This window comes from Hypanus sabinus, chromosome 29 (assembly GCF_030144855.1).
Source record: "Hypanus sabinus isolate sHypSab1 chromosome 29, sHypSab1.hap1, whole genome shotgun sequence".
Classification (NCBI taxonomy): Eukaryota; Metazoa; Chordata; class Chondrichthyes; order Myliobatiformes; family Dasyatidae; genus Hypanus; species Hypanus sabinus.
The window spans coordinates 21622815-21642872 of NC_082734.1; the positions used below are offsets into that span (position 1 = coordinate 21622815).

The window sequence follows — 20058 nt, forward strand, 5'->3', positions numbered from 1 at the left end:
GATTTGGATTCTTCCTCCCTCCCTCCCTAGCCTTCCCATCTCACCTCTCACACCCCTCCGTCCTTCAGCCCACATCCCTCCGCCTGGCAACCCTCCTCTCTCCGTCCCATCGTGGAGGACCGAGACACTGTTTCCATGGTAACATGTTTCGAAGCCAAGCGCCGCCTGTTTGCCCCTCAGTGCTGGGGGCCAGCGGCTGACGGAAGGCAGCGCCATGACGTCAGTGGACTAAGCAGACGACGCGCAGACGTCAGGGCCCCGCGGCGGATGGTGACACGGCGCGTTGACGTCAGCGCCCAGCGGAGGGCGGAGGGACAGACGGGCCTCGGACGGCGGGACAGCGGAGTCGGTGGCGGCACCTGCCGAGGGAGGGAGGGGAGGCCCGGGCCTGCGGCCCCGGGGGTCACCCTATGGCGGGCAGGGACTATGACCATCTGTTCAAACTGCTCATCATCGGAGACAGCGGTGAGAGAAGAAGGAGGGGAGGGTTTGGGGAAGGGGGTAATGGTTGGGGGGCAGAGTGGGGATGATTAGGGGAAAGGGAGAGGGTGGGAGGTGGCAAGGGAGAGTGTGGAAGGGGAGAGGAAGGGTGGAAGGAGATGTGAGGAGGGGGAGTGATGAGAGGGAGATGGAGGTGGGATAGCGAGATTAGAGGGTGGGATAGTGAAATTAGAGGGGGAAGAGGTGAGAGAGGAAGGGAGAGTGCGAGGGAAACTGAAAGTGCTGGAGCAGTGGGAGGGTTTAGAGAGGTGTAGACTGATGGATCATCTTGGGTAAAGAGGGAGGAGAGTGCGAGACGAGGAAGTGTGAGGGAATCATCCTCGATCACACCGGCTCTGGCAAACAGGACTCACAACCGACTGAATGGTAGGAGGCAGGATGGGAAGGCTGTTTCTCGGAATGGAGGCCAGTGCTTGGCGGTGTTTCCCAAAGCTCGATGCTGGGCACTTCGTCTCTCATGTATACCTGTACAAGGCATGCTTAGCAATTTAAACACAGCGTTAAAACTGGTGCTGCTTCATTGAGGAATGCTACGAGTATTTACAGGGAATCCAAATCAGCTGGGGAAGTGGACGGAGGAATGGCAAATTCAGCTTCATTCAATTAAGTTTGAGGTGTTACACGTTGGAAGAGCCAACCAGGGCAGGACTTTCATAGTGAATGCCAGGGCCCTGGGGATTGTTGCAGAAGAGAGGGACCCAGGCATCACAGGTAGACACAGGGTGGTGAATAAGGAGCCCTGTGGTCTTCGTCAGTCCAGCCACTAAGTACAGGAGTTTGGGGTCATAGGACAGTTGTAAAAGGTGTTGGAATATTGTGTTCAGTTTTGGTTGCATACTGTAAAAAAGATGTTCCTAAAATGGAAAGAGTGCACAGAGAACTTATGTGGACAAGTCTCACAGGAGGGAAAAAGGCCCTTTGGCCCATGGGCTGACTATTTCCCAGTGAGTTTGTCCCATTTTTAGACTGTTTCCCAGTGAGTGAATACATATACTGTGAGACTATGTTAATCTTGTCTGCGGACGGTGTTTCCCATTGAATTAGTCTAGTCTGCTGGCATGTTTTCCCAGCGAGTTAGTCCCGTCTGCTGACTGTTCACAGTGAGTTCTTCCGATCTACTGACTGGGTTTCGCAGTGAGTTAGTCTTATCTCCTGACTGTTTCCCAGTGAATTAGTTTTATCTGTGAGGTGGACAATAGAAGAGATTCAAAGAGGCCTTAAAAGCCAACATGAAGAAATGTAACATCGACATCAACAATTGGGAAACCAATGCCAAGGACAGGAAACTCTGGCAAGCCATTATCCGAGAAGGAACAGCAACTTTCTAAGCCAACAGATGTGCAGAATTAGAAGAAAAGAGAAGAAAATGGAAAGAGAGGCAGCAACAACCAAAGCCCGAACTGCCGTCTGGAACCACCTGTGCTGAATGCGGAAGAACTTTCAAAGCCAAGGTGGGACTCGTAAGCCACTTGAGAGCCCATAAATAGATCAACAGAGCGAAGACCATCATCCTCGACCTGAAGGGATAGCCACGACGACGACGGAGTTTCATCTGCAGTGAGTTCATCCCATCTGCTGACTGTGTTTCACAGTGAGTTCGTCCGATCTGCTGACTGTTTCCCAGTGAGTTTGTCCCATTTCTGACTGTATTTCGCAGACCTAGTATGATCTGACTGTGTTTCCCAGTGAGTTCATCCCATCTCCTGTTTCCCAGTGAGTTTGTCACATTGCTAACAGTGTTTCCCACTGAGTTAGTCTCATCTGCTGACTGTTTCCCAATGAATTATTTTCATCTGCAAACATTTCTCCAGTGAGTTTGTCCCATCTACTGAATGTTTCCCAGTGAGTTCATCCCATCTCCACACTGTTTCCTAGTGATTTGGTCCCATCTGTGTTTCCCAGTGAGTCAGTTTCAACTGCTGGTTTCCCAGTGAGTTTGTCCTGCGTGCTGCCAGTGAGTTAGTGTCATTTTCAAACTGTTTCCAGTGGGTTTGTCCAATCTGAAGACTCTTTCCCAGTTAATTAGTCTCATATGCTGACTGTTTCCCTGAGAGTTAATCTCATCTGCTGTCCGTTTCCCAGTGAGTACATCCCATTGCTGACTGTGCTTCGCAGTGAGTTTGTCTGATTTGCTGACTGTATTTCGCGGTGAATCTGTCCCATCTGCTGACTGTATTAGTGAGTTAGAAACACAATCAGCAGATCAGACGAACTCACTGTGAAACAGTAAACAGATGTGACTAAATCACTGGGGATCTGTCTACAGACAGGAAGAGCTCACTGAAAAATGGCAGCAGATGGGATGAACTCACTGGGAAACACATTGAGCCGATGGGACAGACTCAGCAGGAAATTCAGTCACCGAGACTGACTCACTGGAAAACGGAGTCTGGAAAAGGAACTAGCTCACTGGGAAACACACAGCAGGTGGGACCGATTCACTGGGAAACTCAGTCAGATCAGACTGGCACTGCGAAATCAGTGACTGTACAGTGAGATAGTTCCTTCTCCAGACTCTGTTTACCAGTGAGTCAGTCTTGTCTGTGACTGAGTTTCCTAGTGAGTCTGTCCCATCTACTCAGTGTGTTAATCCCTCTGCAGACAGTTTCCCAGCGAGTTAGTTCCGTCTGCTCACAGCTTCCCAGTGAGTTCTTCCGATCTACTGACTATATTTCACAGTGCTAGTCGCATATGACTGTGTTTCCCAGTGAGTTCATCCCATCTGCAGACTGTATTGTGCAGTGTGTTAGTCCCATCTGACTGCGTTTCCTAGTGAGTCAGTCCTATTGGCTGACTCTGTTTCCCACTGAATTGGTCCCATTTGCTGAATGTGTTTCCCAGTGAATTCGTCCCTTCTGCCGACTGTGTTTCCAAATGAGCTTAGTCCCATCTTCTGACTGTTTTCCAGTGAGTTAGTCTCATCTGCTGACTGTTTCCCAGTGAGTTAGTCCCATTGCTAACTGTGTTTCCTTGGAATTTCTCGCCTCTGCTCTTCTGCCTTGTGTTTCGAAACTGCTTCTCGGGAAGTTGATTGTACCTTCACCCTGTCTCTGCCCCTCGTGATCCTGTATCAGGTCATTTCCCAATCTCCTGCGTTCCAGGTGGGGTCTCTGCAATTTCTCCCTACAAATCAGCCCCCCCACCCCCAAATCCAGTCAACATCCTTGAAAATCTTTTCAGCATGCTTTCTGTTCAGTAATATCTTTCCTGCAACAGGGTGCCAAAACTGAAAACAGTGCTCCAAATGGGGCTTCAGGACCTTGTACAACAAAGGCAAAGATCAGTTTTATCTACATCAAAACATCATTTGCGTCAATGACCAACACAGTCCGAGGGTATGCCAGGGTAGTTAGCAAGGGACGCCATGCTTTTGACACCGAAATAGCATGTCCACAACTTCCTAACTATACCCAGTTTCTCTTTGGAATGTGGAAGGGAACTGAAGCACCTGGAGGAAGCCCACAGGGAGAACGTACAAACTCCTGACACAGTGGCAGAATTGAACCCCAGTTATTGGTGCTGTAATGCCATTCTGCTACCCAAAACACCACTGTGACGTATATTTTTGGTGCCCTGGCTGGTGAAGACCATCTTGTTCACCTGACATCAATATTTCTGAATGATCCATAAACTATTCCTCTTTTGCCCAATTTAGTTATTTCTTTTTACAGTGATTTGTTCTGCCTGCACTGTACTGCTTCAGCCCATCACCCCTACTGGGTCAGCAGTTCACCAGAGACCTCTTTCCTGGGCCAATGAGAAGGCTGATTGGCCCTGTGGCTTCCGGTTTGACCACACCGTCCTTTCTATCCCGGCAATGAGGTCTGTGGTGCTTCTGTGTCTGTAGCTCTGGCTTTCTACGGGGTGGGGTTACCAGCCCTGACCCCAGCCCTCCTCCTTTCGCAGTCGGGCTTGAGACTGTCCAGGGTCAAATTCCTGCTGTGTCCGGATGCTGGGAGTAAATGGGAAGGGGGTGAGGTCCCATTGGGAGTGCGGACCCAATTTTAATTCCACTTCTCATTCCCATTCAGACGTGTCAGTCCATGGCCTCCTCTGCTCCTCAACGAGGCCACACTCAGGTTTGAGGAACAACACCTTGTGTTCCGTATGGCTAGCCTGCAACCTGATGGCTTGAACATTGATCTCTTGAACTTCGATAATGCCCCCCACACCTTTTCACCATTACCCGTTCCCATTTCCTCTCTCACCTCCCTCTGGTGCTCCTCCCCCTTTTCTTTCCTCCATGTCCTTCTGTCCTTTCCTTCTCCATTCGACTTCCCAGCTCTTTATTTCACCCCTCCTCCCTCCGAGTTTCACCTATCACCTTGTGGTTTTTCCACCCTTCCTCCTTTTTCACTCTGACTCCTCCAGTCCTGATGAAGGGTCTCGGCCTGAAACGTCCACTGTGATCTTTATCCTCAGGTGCTGCCCGGCCTGCTCAGTTCCTCCAGCATTTTGTGTGTGTTGCTCGGATTTTCAGCACCTGCAGATTTTCTTTTGTTTGGGAAGGGGTGGGGTTCATTGGGATTGAATGGGATTGGTGACTCTCCAATTGGATTTGTACCTCGTGTGTGTTCAGGTGTTGGTGAATTGTGCGTCAGACTCTGCGGGCAGGCACGGACTGTGCCTAGGCAATTGGTGGCGGGGAAGTTTCTTTGGGAAGGGAGGGTGGGAAATCAGGAAGAGCTGACAGCTCTGAGTCTGAGTTGTATCAGTACCCTTGTAAATCCCCAATCAACTCCAAACTGTCATTGCTGGCTTCCTTCTTTCCTCCCTCCCGTTGTACACAGACAGAGCAATCCACAGCACCCAATGCGCCCCACTGTGCCAGAGTGCATGAGGAAACTGGAGCACCCGGTTCACAGGGAGAATGTGCACACACACAGAGCTCAGAAACAGCACGTAAACACACACACAGCTCAGAAACAACACGTAAACACACACACACAGCTCAGAAACAACACGTAAACACACACACAGCTCAGAAACAACACGTAAACACACACACACACACAGCTCAGAAACAACATGTAAACACACACACACAGCTCAGAAACAACAAGTAAACACACACACACAGCTCAGAAACAACACGTAAACACATACACACACAGCTCAGAAACAACACGTAAACACACACACAGCTCAGAAACAACACGTAAACACACACACAGCTCAGAAACAACACGTAAACACACACACAGCTCAGAAACAACACGTAAACACACACACAGCTCAGAAACAACACGTAAACACACACACACAGCTCAGAAACAACATGTAAACACACACACACAGCTCAGAAACAACAAGTAAACACACACACACAGCTCAGAAACAACACGTAAACACACACACACACAGCTCAGAAACAACACGTAAACACACACACACAGCTCAGAAACAACACGTAAACACACACACAGCTCAGAAACAACACGTAAACACACACACACACACAGCTCAGAAACAACATGTAAACACACACACACAGCTCAGAAACAACAAGTAAACACACACACACAGCTCAGAAACAACACGTAAACACATACACACACAGCTCAGAAACAACACGTAAACACACACACAGCTCAGAAACAACACGTAAACACACACACAGCTCAGAAACAACACGTAAACACACACACACAGCTCAGAAACAACACGTAAACACACACACAGAGCTCAGAAACAGCACGTAAACACACACAGCTCAGAAACAACACGTAAACACACACACACACACACATCCAGCTCCGAAACAACACGGAAACACACACACACACACACACACCTCAGAAACAGCACGTAAACACACACACCTCAGAAACAGCACGTAAACACACACACAGAGCTCAGAAACAGCACGTAAACACACACACAGCTCAGAAACAGCACGTAAACACACACACCTCAGAAACAGCACGTAAACACACACACCTCAGAAACAGCACGTAAGCACACACACACACCTCAGAAACAGCACGTAAACACACACACAGCTCAGAAACAGCACGTAAACACACACACAGCTCAGAAACAGCACGTAAACACACACAGAGCTCAGAAACAGCACGTAAACACACACACAGCTCAGAAACAGCACGTAAACACACAGAGCTCAGAAACAGCAAGTAAACACACACACAGCTCAGAAACAGCACGTAAACACACACGCACACCACTCAGAAACAGCACGTAAACACACACACACACCTCAGAAACAGCACATAAGCACACACACACCTCAGAAACAGCACGTAAACACACGCATACACACACACAGCTCAGAAACAGCACGTAAACACACACACACAGAGCTCAGAAACAGCACGTAAACACACACACACACAGCTCAGAAACAGCACGTAAACACTCACATTCACACACACACACAGAGCCTCCACACCGTCCCATCACAGATTACTGGAGTTGGGCACAGAATGAAGCTCCTTCTGCATTGTCCCATCACACACTCCTGGGGTCGCAGACTGAAACTCGTCCATATCGTCCTGTGACACACTCTCAGGGTCAGATACAGCGTGAAGCTCGTTCACACTGCCGGGTATCGTGTGACAGAAATCCATTTACTTTGTTGTCTTTCTCAACAGGAGTGGGAAAGAGCAGTCTGCTGCTTCGCTTTGCTGACAACACTTTCTCAGGTAGGACGGCCCGAGGGAAATTGCCCCATGGTGGGGGGAGGGGGCAGTGAGACCGAAGTCTGATCCCAGAGAGGGAGAGACCAGTGTGTCCAACGCCCAGTCCCTAAGGAGGGAGAGGACAGCGTCCTGATGCCCACTCCCAGAATAAGGGAAGAGAATGGTGGTCCAATACCAGGTCCTGGAAGGGTGAGGAGGGTAGGAGGAGAGGACAGTGTGCCTGGTCCCAGAGGAGGGTGTGAAGTGGGGGCACTGTGTCTTGTTCACCAATAACTCCATCCCTGTGTGAACCCTATCCTCTCCAGGCAGCTACATCACAACAATTGGAGTGGATTTCAAGATCCGGACGGTGGACGTGAACGGGGAGAAGGTGAAGCTGCAGATCTGGGACACGGCCGGCCAGGAGCGGTTCCGGACAATCACTTCCACGTAAGTCTCCCCCCCCCCCCCCCCCCCACCCTGCCAGCCTCTCTCCTCAAATCTGAGGCTCTGCGATAACTGTCATGAGGGGACTTCAGATCCGACTCGGTTGTCTGCGGGAGATGGTGTGGAGGAACCTCAATGAGCAGGGAGAGCTCGAGCTTCATTGTACTGAGCCACAGAGTCACAAAGCAGGCCCATGCCAACTAAGGTTCTCTCCTAAGCTAGACCCATTGCTCATGTTTGGCCATTATCTCTCTAAACCTTTCTATCTTTATCAATCTAATAGAATCCATTATTCTATCTTTTATTTGGGATAATAAAAGACCAAGAATTGGTAAATGTCATTTGCAAAAGTTGAAAAAGGACAGAGGTGTCGCTTTGCCTAATCTAAGAATGTATTATTGGGCTGTTGATTTGCAGTATATGTCCTTTTGGTTATATTGGGGTGATAGGAATGATCGGCCAATTTGGGTAGACTTGGAACTGAGAGCTGTGAAACAGTTTTATTTAATTTCGTTATTAGGAGTTGCTCTACCTATACAATTAGTTAAAGTTGCTAATTTAAACCTGTGTCCTGTGGTTAAACCTTTCATATCCATGTATCTGTCCAAGGTTTTTTTTACAGTGTTGATAATGTACCTGTCTGGCAACTCTGGGTGAAAAGGTTGCCTCTCAAGTTCCTTCTAAATCACATCACACACTTCTGGGGTCAGACAGAATGAAGCTCCCTCCACACCGTTCCGCCTTGCATTTCCAGAACCAGATGGAGATATTGAGTGTGGGTTCCAACGAGGAGAGGCATGTCCCAGACAGTGAGGGGGAAGGCATCATCCCAGAAGGTGATGTTGCCTTGAGGCACTGCCTTTTGCAAATGTCCTTTGGGAAGGGTTGCGCCAGTGATGTGTCTACAATCCTCCGCAGCCTCCGTAACAGACGGTGAAATGATGAGACAAAATGCTCTTCAGCATACCTCTGTAGAAATTTGCTACAGTCGTACCAAATCTCCTCAAACTCCTAACGATGTAGGGTCTTCACGATTGCATCGAAGTGTTGGGATAGATCCTTTGAGATGTTGATGCCCAGGGACTTGAAGCTGCTCACCCTTTGGAAGATCATGGGACAAGCTTAGATGGGAACCTTGGCCATTTGAGCTGACTGGTGGCAGAGGACATTCACCAGGATGGTACTCAGCTTTCAAGCACCTTCGATCTTGGCAGGAATTGGAGTGGCTGAGACTGTTTTCCCCAGAGCGGAAAGGGGCAGAGGGGAAAGCCAATAGGAGCAGACAAGATACGAGAGCCAGTGTTCAGACTGGGTGGAGAGGTCTTGGCCTGAAATGCTGACTGCACACTTCCTCCATAGATGCTGCCTGACCCGCTGAGTCCCTCCAGTGACTTGTGTGTTGGTCTGATGGGTTGTAGATAGGATGGGTGGTCCTTCCCCTCCCCCCCCCACTCCCCCAAGGTAGAGAAGTCTGAAACTAGAAGGCAGAGGCTGATTAAGAGAGATAGAAGAAAGGTTGGGAAGGGTCACACAAAGAGCAGAGATGTTTGGAACTCAGCGGAATAAGAGACGATCACTACTAGTGAGATATTCAGATACTTAACCCTTACATACTGTTCATATTCTGTACCTTCACTGTATGGTCTGGGTTAACTTTGACCCAGCCCAAGAATCCCCTCATAACAAGTGTCTATTCCAAATTTTGAACCACAGATATATTTAGAATGTATAAATAGAATGTATAAATGGGTGATTAATCCTTAATTAATGTTTCAGAGGTCTAAAATCCATTTCAATAGATACAAGTCAAATTTGACCTGGAGCAGCCTCAATGTACAAAAATTTGTAGCACCTGTACAAAAGTGTAAAATTTTTAAGTATTTTAATTTTTGTGCATTTTGGGTCACTTTAGGAAAAGTCATCAAATTTCGGATTAAAAAAAATGGCATTTAGGGTGTTTTTCCTGCTGTCAAATGTCAAAACAGGTCAAATTTGACCCGAACAATATGTAAGGGTTAAATTTGTCAGGCAGAGAATTATACAGACTGGTGGAAAAGTGAGATTGGTGTAGGTGGGGTAAAATGGGTCAGCACAGGCAGGTTGGGCTGAAGAGCCTTCCCAGTGCCGTGATGCTCCATAGGGTCTGGTAACTGCACCATTCCCTCCTCCAAAACCCCTCCCAAGGCATTAGTACCCCTTGAATAAGGAGAGTAGGACTGCACTCCTGTTCCCCAGGAGTGCTCTCACCAGAGCTCTGTAAAGCTGAGACGTGACTTCCCAGCCTTCGGATTCAATCCCCCTCCCGATCTTGTCATGTTTCCCCCAGTCTTTCCTAGTTACTTGCAGTTCCTGCCTACTAGACTGTCAAAACCTCTCATATCTTGGATGTCTCACTTTGTACCTTGATGACTTGCTGTCCCAGTTTACTAGATGGTAGAAACCCCTCAGGATCTCTGATGTCTCACTGCAGTTTCCTGGTTATTTGCTGTTCCCTACTTACCATGCCGTCACCCCACACCGTATTGTCGATCTCGCACTCCAGCTTCCTGATCGCTTGCTCTCCCAGTGTACTGCCTTCAGATATAAGTGGGAAGAGTTCAGTCCCATCCCACCTACATCTGCAACACTTCACCATGCTCTCGATCTCTTCAACAGCTTTCAGTTCCCTGGCCCTGACTCCCTCATTTTCACCACCAATGTCCAGTCCCTATACAATTCTCTCACCAATCAAAAGGCCTCAAAGGCCCTCTGATTCCTTCTCGACAATAGACCCAACCAGCTCCCTTCCACCATCTGGCAGATCTGTTCCTCACCCTCAACAATTTCTCCTTTGGCTCCTCCAGATTCAAGGGGTAGCCATGGGCACCCGTGTGGGCCCCAGCTGCGCCTGCCTTTTCGTTGGCCACATAGAACAGCCCATGCTCCAAGCTTTCCTCGGTCGTACTCACCAACTCTTCCTCTGCCACATTGATTTATGCTGCTTCGTGCACCCACGCAGAGCTCATTAATTTCATCAACTTTACCTCTAACTTCCGCCATGCCCTTAAATTCATGGTCATTTCTGATACCCCCTCCTCTTTCTCAATTTCCCTGTCTCCATCTCTAGAAACAAACTGTCTACCAACATCGATAAACCTACCGATTCCCACGACTATCTTGACAATACCTTTTCCCACCCTGTCTCCTGTAAAAATGCTTTTTCCTTCTCCCAGTTTATCTCTCAGCCGCATCTGTTCCCAGGATGTAGTTTTCCTTTCCAAGACATCGGAGATGTCCTTTTTTTCTTCTTCAAAGAACAGGATTTCCCTTCCTCCACCACTGATGCATTCCCTCCATTTCCCAAACATTTGCACTCACCCATCTTCCCACCACCTTAACACGGATAGAATTTCTCTTGTCCTCACCTACCACCCCATGAGCCTCCGCACCCAACACATCATTCTCCACAACTCCCACTGCCTTCAATGGGATCCTATCACCAAACACATCTTTACCTCCTCCTCACTCTCTGCTTTCCACAGAAAATCTAAGGTGCTATGATTTCTTTCTGTTCATCCCTCCCCACTAATCTCCCTTCTGGCACATACCCCTGCAAGCAACCAAAAAGATACACCTACCTATTTACTTCCTCCCCTTACCTCTATTCAGAGCCCCAAACAATTCTTCCAGGTGAGGCACCTGCAAATCAGTTGGGGTTGCATCCAGTGCTCCTCTACGTTGGTGAAACCCGATGTAACATGGCAGACCTCTTTGTCGAGTAAATCCGCTTCATCCGCCAGAAGTGGAATTTCCTGGTGACCAACCATTTTAATTCCTATCCCCATTCCCGTTCCAACTTGCCGGTCCATGGCCTCCTCTTTTGCCGCAGGGTGAGGATCAACACCTTATATTCCATCTGGGTAGCTTCCAACCAGATGGCATGAATATCTATTTTTCCTTCTGGTTAAAAAGAAATTTTCCTCCCTTCTTCCGTTCGTCAGTCTGACCTCTTCTCACTTGCCTATTGTCTCCCCGGTTCCCTCTCCCATCACATTCCTTCTTCTCCAACCTTTTCCCACTCACCTGACTTCACCTATCATCTTCTAGCTAGTCTTCCCCATGCCCTTCCTGCACCTTTTAATTCTGGTGTCTTATCCCTTTGTTTCCAGTCCTGAAGAAGAGCTTCAGCCCGAAACATAGACTCTTTATACACATCCATCGATGCTACATGACCTGCTGAGTTCCTCCAACATTTTGCGTATGCTACTAGCTAGTGATCTTAGATCAGTTATCTCCCCGTTTCCTAGACTGTCGAAACCCCTCACGATTGTTAACGTTTCTCTCAAGCAGGGTTCTCAACCTGGGTCCTTGGACCCCTAGGTTAATGTTTGGGGTCCAAGGATTAAAAAAGATTGGGAGCCCTGTTTGAGCTTCTGTGATCACCTGCTCTCCTACTTATTAGACTGTCAACGCAACTTGTGATATTAGATCTTTATCCCAAGCTTTCCTGGTTAATTCTGTTCCCACCCTAGACTCGAAGTTGCTCGGGATCTGAAATGTTCCTGTCCAGGTTGGCTCCACGTCCCAGCTCAGTGCCCCTGGACTGAAAAGAGGTGGAGTGCATGATCGAACGTGTGGAAATGATCTCCTGGCATGAGCGAGGGAGAGTGGGATGGAATAGGGGTGGGGGCAGGGGGTGAAGAGGCAGGTGAGGGTTGGTGGGGTTTGTGTGACGACATGTATGTCAGGCTGCTGACTACTCCCCACCCCACAAACACCACTCTTTCAGGTATTACCGCAACACCCATGGGGTGATCATAGTTTACGATGTCACCAACCCCGAGTCCTTCGTCAACGTCAAGAGGTGGCTCCATGAGATCAGTCAGAACTGCGACACCGTCTCCAAGGTCCTAGGTAAGGGAGTTCTGTGGGCTTACAGGGGTGGGGGAAAGGGGGTTGGTTCTCTGGAGCTCCTATCCCTCACCCCCCATCTTGTACCTCTCCCACCTTAATCCCTTGTGCCTCCCTTGTCCCTTCCTCCCCAACGCTTCTTCTCCCTCCCGCCCTCCACACCACGCTGGTCTCCTCCATTCTCTGACTCTCTCTCTCCCCCTCGGACCCTCAGTGGGGAACAAGAACGAGGACCCCTCAGCACGGCAGGTGGAATATGCTGACGCGAAGCGTTTCTGCGACCAGGTGGGGATCCGTCTCTTCGAGACCAGTGCCAAGGAGAACACCAACGTGGAGGAGGTGTGTGGGACGGGTGGGCTGGAGGGGACGGTTTGGGAGGGGGGAGTGGGGAAGTGAAGGTTCACATCATACGTTTTCTCAGGACCCTCTGACTCCCCCCCCCCCCCCCCGGGATTCTCTCACCACTCCATCCCTCTCTCCCCACTTCCCCTTCCTCCTCTCCATCTTCCTCTCTCCCTCCTTTTCCCCCCCTTCCTCCCCAACCTAAGACCCTTTCTTCCCCTATTGGGTTCTCCCCCCACCAAACACAGATCCTTTCTTCTCCTTCTACATCCTCTCCCAATGTCTCACCCCCTCCCCTACAAGTCCCCCACCCCCCTTTCTCCCTGAGACCCCCTCTGTGACTCTTGTTTCACTCTCCAAAGTCCTCGTGATGCCTCTCCCACGGGTAGTGACCCACAGCCGGTTAGTCCAGCAGGGTGGGTTTTACTGAGCTTGAGATGGTTGCCATTGGAGGATGGATTGTGTTTTGGGGTGGGGGGAGAGGGGGGCATTTATTGAGGGAGAGAATGGTGATAGGCTACGAGGGGGGGGGGTCACAGTTACCATGGAAAAATTAAGCTATTCTCTCCTCCCTGCTCTAACCACACATCCTCTCTCTTCCCCCCCCCCCCCCCAGATGTTTAATGCGGTCACCTTCATGGTGCTAAAGTGCAAGAAGGACAACCTGGCGCGCCTGCAGCAGCAGAACGAGGTGGTGAAGATCAACAAACCCAAGAAGAAGCCTGCTGTCAAGAAATGCTGCTGATCCAAGTGTCCGGGGGTGGGTGGGGAGTGGCATGGGGTTGAGGTGGTAGCGGGTGGACCCCGGGGAGCCTGACCCCGGCCCTCTGCAGCTCACCCAACAGGCAGGGGGAGCGTCCAGGCCTGCCCACCTCCACCGGGTCCTAATGCTCGTACTGATGCGTGTGTGCATTTGTATTGGATCCTTTCCTGGGTCCTATCAATCAGTGACTGGATCCTCAGATCTCGAGCTCAGTGATGTAATTACTAGACCTCCCCAAATCCCATTGGCTAGTTCTGTAATTACTGCTGTATTCCCAGGTGGGTTCGCTACTTAAAGTACTGTAATTACTGGATTTTCCTGGATCCTATTGGCTAGTCCTGTAATTACTGGATCCCTTCATTCCTATTGATCTGTATTAACTGGACCCCACAGGTTACATTGGCCAGTGATGTGTGGATCTATTGGGATTTTATTGGACGATTGTGTGTTTAGCGATTTCTCTGGATCCTGTTGGTCTGCGATGTGTTAAGTGGGTTCTCTGGGGGTTTGCTTTTGGACGTTCTGCCACAGCATTGAGCTTACTGGGATCCCCATGATACAAATGTCCACAGCTTAGGGTCCAGATGCTTTCAGTATTTTCCCAGTTTGGGCACTAGGACCCAAATGAGCACGTTCAGCGGGTTTCCCCGGGGTCCTGTTAGATGTCTGCAGCATTGTGCTCGGTGGCTTCCTCAGGGTCCAACCGTCCGCAGCATTCCTAAGGTCTAAATTCTTGCAGTATTTTTTTCTGTGCCCACATGGGTGTATTCAGTGGGCTCCCCAAACGAGTGAAATATTTTGCTGCATTAGTTCTGCTGGGTCCAAATGTCTGCAGTATTGTGCTTGGTGGAGTCCTGGTACCCCCTGTGAATTCCAGGGGATCCTAATGCCCACAAATGTTCCATCTGGTGAGGCTTCCCTGGCATAAAAGGCATTGTAGCATTCCTTGAGTTTCCTCCCAGGGGCCAAATGCCCACATCACTTGCATTCGTTAGGCACCCCGGGGTCCTAATGCCCTACGCCTTAGCATTCGGTGGGCTCCCCAGGGTCTGAGGGTGCGTCCCATTCCACCCCACCCCTTCCCAGCAGTAGTGGAGCGAGGCAGTCATTCCTAATCGGAATTCCTCTGCCTGATGAATGTAGGCGGGTGGGTGTCGGACCAACTCCAGATAGTGGGGAAAGTTGATGAGACCCAGAGGTTTCACCTTTCTCCATGACTGCAGAACGGGAGGGAACAAGGTTTTTAGTCATCAGCCTGGCGTTGCACTGGTCTGACTTTTGGTGAGAAGGGTGAGTCAGTGTAGGGTCTCACTAAATCCCAGGCACTGGGAGGGTGAATGAGATGACACAGTGTGTGTGGCCTCAAACACTAAACACACACCCCTCATTATAACACTAATACTCCCCATAACACTCACTGTGACACTGACATCACCTCACTCCTCACTGTAAAACTGATACCCCTCCCCACACCAACACAGATTCCCTGTACCTCTCACTGTAACACTAACATTCTCCCTCACCCCTCACTGTAACACTGATACTCCCTGCACCCCTGATCATAACACCGATATCCCCCCCACTGTAACCCTGTTCCCCCCACCCCTCACTGTAACATCGATACTCCCTACACTGATTGTAACACTGATACCCCACCCCACCCCCCACTGTAACACTGATACTCCCCGTAAAACTCACTTTGTCACTGACACACACCTAACACTGGTACCCCCCACCCCTCACCAGAACACTAATGCCCACCCACACCCCTCACCGTAACCCGGGTACCTGATTTCCCACTCATGGTGATTTTGACCCGCCCTCACAGTTTCAGTGGGATTCTGTAGTCTCCTACTACACTGCTTATTGCAGGAAGGAATGGTCCTGCCTCCCTCCCACATTCGGACCAAACTCCCTACCCCAGCCCAAATTTCCTTCCCCAGACCCTATTCCGCTCTCTGTCGACGCTCCAATATCGCGAATTAACTAACGCCACCCCAGATGATTTTGCACTAATGCTAATTATGGTTTCTCTGAAATTTATAACCTCTCTGTAATATTTGTATAAATTTTTTTTTGTTGCTGGGAATGTAACCGATCATGGAATCAAATAATGTATGAAGTAAAATTTAAATTGAGATAAAGCATCGCCAAGATTTCAGTAATTTGTCCTCCCCCTCCCCACCCACCCTTGGGGAGCAGGAGAGGAACACATCACCTGCCCCCACCTTCTGGGACCAGATTTCAGACACACAGTCCCCTCCCCAACTGAGAACTGGGCTTCGGGTTCACAGTCCTCTCCCCCCGCCTCATGACCAGGTGGCAGATACACAACCAGATGATCATTGAGAGTTTATTTCTGACGTGGGTCAGCCCCCAACCCTGCCACCCTCTGGTCAGACGTCCATGTCCTCCTCGGCTGCCCTTCTCTCCTGGTTCCTCGGGGTGGTGGGAGTGGTGACCCTTGTCTCGCTGTCAGACAGACCGAGGCTGAGGGACCGTATTGCTCGATGGACCGAGTGTCCCGGGGGCTGCCACAGCAACAGCTCCATACAGGGGTGGTTCCTGGCGGAGTGAAGACACGGGGGTCAGTGGGCTCTGGATCAGTCCCTCCTCGTTGGCCCTTCCTTCCCTCGCTCCTTGCTGCCTCTCGCCCTCGGGTAACCCCTCCTTCCCCTTGCTCCTGATAGTCCGCCCCCTTCTGTCCCTCCCACCTGCCTCCATTTTCGCTAGCCCAGCCCCTCCCACCCTCCATCCTCTCACTCAGTTTATTGTAGTAGGGAAAGGAAGGGGTGGGAGGTCGCTGTCTTGCCTAGTCTCTCTCAATTTCTCTCCTTGTATCTCTATCCCTTTCCCCCCTCTCCCCATCCCCTCATTGCCCCTCTACCTCTAACAATGTCCCTCGCTCCCTCCTCGACTGCTCCCTCACTGACCCTGGGGTCGGGGAAGGTGGTAGTCACTCACAGGGAATGCAGAACCTCTGGGGGGAGGATTTCCACAGGACGGCTCAGCTCGAGCTGCAGATCAGGGGAGAGAACGAGGACCCGACTGTCGCTCATGTCAAACATCCCGTCCAGCTCCACGTCCTTGTCCAGCGCGTCGTCCTCCAGCTCTGTCCCGAGCCTGGGGGGTTGATGGAGCAGACACAGAATGAGAAGCCCCCTACTGCATCCCATCACACATTCCCAGATCAGACAGGGTGAAGCTCCCTCCACACCGTCCCATCACACACTCCTGGGGTCAGACACAGGGTGAAGCTCCCTCCACAGCATCCCAAAACACACTCCCGGGGTCAGACACTGTAAAGCTCCCTCCACAGTGTCCTATCACACACTCCTGAGGTCAGACACAGGGTGAAGCTCCTTCCACATCGTCCCATCACACCCTCCTGGGGTCAGACACAGGGTGAAGCTCCTTCCACATCGTCCCATCACACCCTCCTGGGGTCAGACACAGGGTGAAGCTCCCTCCACATCATCCCATCATACATTCCCAGAGTTTACCTGTCCTCTGAGTCCTGGTAGCCGGCTGGGCCCCCTGCCGTTGCTTGGTTCCGGGACATAGGTAAACCGTTGGTACTGTAAACGTGGTCGTTACCCAGACTCAGGCAGGTGAATCGTTCTGCCATGGCTTCCTCTGATAAGAAGTGTTTGGGTGAGGGGCCCCTGGATGGATATCAAAAGGGGAAATAAAATTTCAGTTCCCTTCTCTGTATCCTTTGGACCTGCAAGAGGAACACTATGCACAATTCCCATCTCTATCCCATAGGTTAGTACTGCTCCGGAAGCACCGTATATGTTTCTTGTCTCCAGATTCCTCTGGGTCAGACTCACACCGGGAGCAGTGTGCACAGTTCCCGGCCTGGGAGCTCTAACACCAGAAAGGGATGCACCCCCAACTTCTCAAGGGGTTGGGACTTGGCATTGAACACTGGGTGTATTTCAGAAACACATTTGTCACTTACTCAGCTTCCTTTTCAAAGTGTCGCTTAACCTTCATTGTCCTCGGGCATTCGATCCTCCTGTCAGAGGGAATCGGAGAGATAGTCAAACCCACCTGCACCGTCCCATCACACACTCCCGGGGTTAGACACAGAGTGAAGCTCCCTCCACACCGTCCCATCACACACTCCCAGGGTCAGACACAGAGTGAAGCTCCCTCCACACCATCCCATCACACATTCCCAGGGTCAGACACAGAGTGAAGCTCCCTCCACACCATCCCATCACACACTCCAGGGGTCAGAGACAGAGTGAAGCTCCCTCTGCACCATCCCATCACACACTCCAGGGGTCAGACACAGTGAAGCTCCCTTTGCACCATCCCATCACACATTCCCAGGGTCAGACACAGAGTGAAGCTCCCTCCACACCATCCCATCACACATTCCCAGGGTCAGACACAGAGTGAAGCTCCCTCACACTATGCTATAACATACGCCCTGGGGTCAGAGACAGAGGGAAGCTCCCCCCACACCGTCCCATCACACATTCCCAGGGTCAGACACAGTGAAGCTCCCTCCACACCATCCCATCATACATTCCAGAGGTCAGAGACAGAGTGAAGCTCCCTCTGCACCATCCCATCACACACTCCAGGGGTCAGACACAGAGTGAAGCTCCCTCTGCACCATCCCATCACACATTCCCAGGGTCAGACACAGAGTGAAGCTCCCTCCACACCATCCCATCACACACTCCCGGGGTCAGACACAGAGTGAATCTCCCTCCACACTGTCCCATCACACACTCCAGGGGTCAGACACAGTGAAGCTCCCTCTGCACCATCGCATCACACACTCCAGGGGTCAGACACAGTGAAGCTCCCTCTGCACCATCGCATCACACACTCCAGGGGTCAGACACAGAGTGAAGTTCCCTCCACACCGTCCCATCACACACTGCCGGGGTCAGACACAGAGTGAAGCTCCCTCTGCACCATTCCATCGCACACTCCAGGGGTCAGGCACAGAGGGGAGCTCCCTCCACACTGTCCCATGACACACTGCTGGGGTCAGACACAGAGTGAAGTTCCCTCCACACTGTCCCATCACACTCTCCCGGGGTCAGACACAGAGTGAATCTCCCTCCACACTGTCCCATCACACACTCCAGGGGTCAGACACAGAGGGGAGCTCCCTCCACACCGTCCCATCACACACTCCCGGGGTCAGACATAGAGTGAAGCTCCCCCCACACCGTCCCATCACACTCCCAGGGTCAGACACAGAGTGAAGCTCCCTCACACTATGCTATAACATACGCCCTGGGGTCAGAGACAGAGGGAAGCTCCCCCCACACCGTCCCATCACACTCACAGGGTCAGACGCAGAGTGAAGCTCCCTCACACCATACTATAACATACGCCCTGGGGTCAGAGGCAGAGGGAAGCTCCCCCCACACCGTCCCATCACACTCACAGGGTCAGACACAGAGTGAAGCTCCCTCACACCATACTATAACATACGCCCTGGGGTCAGAGACAGAGGGGAGCTCCCTCCACACCGTCCCATCACACTCACAGGGTCAGACACAGAGTGAAGCTCCCTCACACCATACTATAACATACGCCCTGGGGTCAGAGACAGAGGGGAGCTTCCTCCACACCGTCCCATCACACACTCTGGGGGTCAGACACAGAGGGGAGCTCCTTTTACTCAGTCCTATCAAGCTCGCGGATTCGAACAGAGCGCAATTCCTTCTACACAGTGGTGACTGTCCAGTTTGGACAAATCAAATGAACAGGAAGACTGGCCACTGTTGCTGTTCATCCCAATGTCCGCAGCTGGAAGAGGGAGGGGTTACAAAGATCGGAGAAGCTGGAGGGGCTTCTGGAGCAGTCTCCATCTCTCCCATTCCCAACTCCCTGGTTCTCTTGCCCTCCAGCTTCCCTCCGTCCCTCCCACCCACCACTCCCCATCTCCCGCATCCTTCTTCCCTTCCCCAGCAAACCCCTTTCCTCCATCTACCCATCCCTTCGCCCTCCCCCCCCCACCCTCACGGACCTGGGAGGACCGAGACCTCCTCCCAGCCGACCATCTTGCCCCGCCGTCGTTGGCGACTCGTCGCCGGCGCCGCCCATCTTGCGCTCGCCCCGCCGAGGGCGGACCTCCTGCTACAGTGCCACACGGCGGCTAGAGGCGTCCCACGAGCTGATTCCAACTGCAGCGACACCTGAGGCGTGGAGGAAAGGTAAGGCGATGGGATGAGGATTTGAGGGAGTGGGGGAATCAGATCCAAGTTTATTATCACTGACATAGGTCCTGAAATGTGTTGTTTTGTGGCAGCAGTACAGTACAAAACACAAACAACGACTAAGTTACAAAATTAAACAAAAAGTGCGAAAGAGGAAAAGCGAGGTAGTGTTCATGGATTCTGGGACCATTTAGAAATCTGATGGTAGAGAGGAAGTTGTTCCTAAAACGTTGAGAATCGGTCTTCAGGCCTCGCCGATTCCGTCCCAGAAGGTGAGGGTCCT

General features: G+C 51.1%; 2 protein-coding genes across 2 annotated transcripts; one reads left to right on the forward strand and one right to left on the reverse strand.

Moving 5' to 3' along the window:
* The first annotated feature begins 292 nt into the window (after positions 1–292).
* On the forward strand, positions 293–15725 carry LOC132383113 (ras-related protein Rab-35-like). The gene is made up of 6 exons (XM_059953914.1): positions 293–465; positions 7113–7163; positions 7466–7589; positions 12355–12479; positions 12691–12815; positions 13435–15725. The coding sequence occupies exons 1-6, from the start codon at positions 411–413 to the stop codon at positions 13561–13563; spliced, it is 609 nt and encodes a 202-aa protein (XP_059809897.1). The 5' UTR covers positions 293–410; the 3' UTR covers positions 13564–15725.
* A 111-nt stretch (positions 15726–15836) lies between these two features.
* Positions 15837–19714, reverse strand: LOC132383112 (uncharacterized). The gene is made up of 5 exons (XM_059953913.1): positions 19586–19714; positions 17546–17602; positions 17085–17246; positions 16546–16704; positions 15837–16146 (listed from the first exon to the last, which is right to left on the reverse strand). The coding sequence occupies exons 1-5, from the start codon at positions 19660–19662 to the stop codon at positions 15978–15980; spliced, it is 624 nt and encodes a 207-aa protein (XP_059809896.1). The 5' UTR covers positions 19663–19714; the 3' UTR covers positions 15837–15977.
* Between the last annotated feature and the right edge of the window lie 344 nt (positions 19715–20058).

What these genes read in the sequence shown, in the direction of transcription:
- LOC132383113 (XM_059953914.1), top strand. Translation starts at nt 411, where the DNA reads ATGGCGGGCAGGGACTATGACCATCTGTTCAAACTGCTCATCATCGGA. An exon ending in GCTCATCATCGGAGACAGCG is followed by an intron (nt 466 to 7,112) that starts GTGAGAGAAGAA and finishes CTTTCTCAACAG; the next exon opens with GAGTGGGAAAGAGCAGTCTG. An exon ending in TTCCGGACAATCACTTCCAC is followed by an intron (nt 7,590 to 12,354) that starts GTAAGTCTCCCC and finishes CCACTCTTTCAG; the next exon opens with GTATTACCGCAACACCCATG.
- LOC132383112 (XM_059953913.1), bottom strand. Translation starts at nt 19,662, where the DNA reads ATGGGCGGCGCCGGCGACGAGTCGCCAACGACGGCGGGGCAAGATGGT. An exon ending in CACTTTGAAAAGGAAGCTGA is followed by an intron (nt 17,247 to 17,545) that starts GTAAGTGACAAA and finishes ATATCCATCCAG; the next exon opens with GGGCCCCTCACCCAAACACT. An exon ending in CCAGAGGTTCTGCATTCCCT is followed by an intron (nt 16,147 to 16,545) that starts GTGAGTGACTAC and finishes TCACTCCGCCAG; the next exon opens with GAACCACCCCTGTATGGAGC.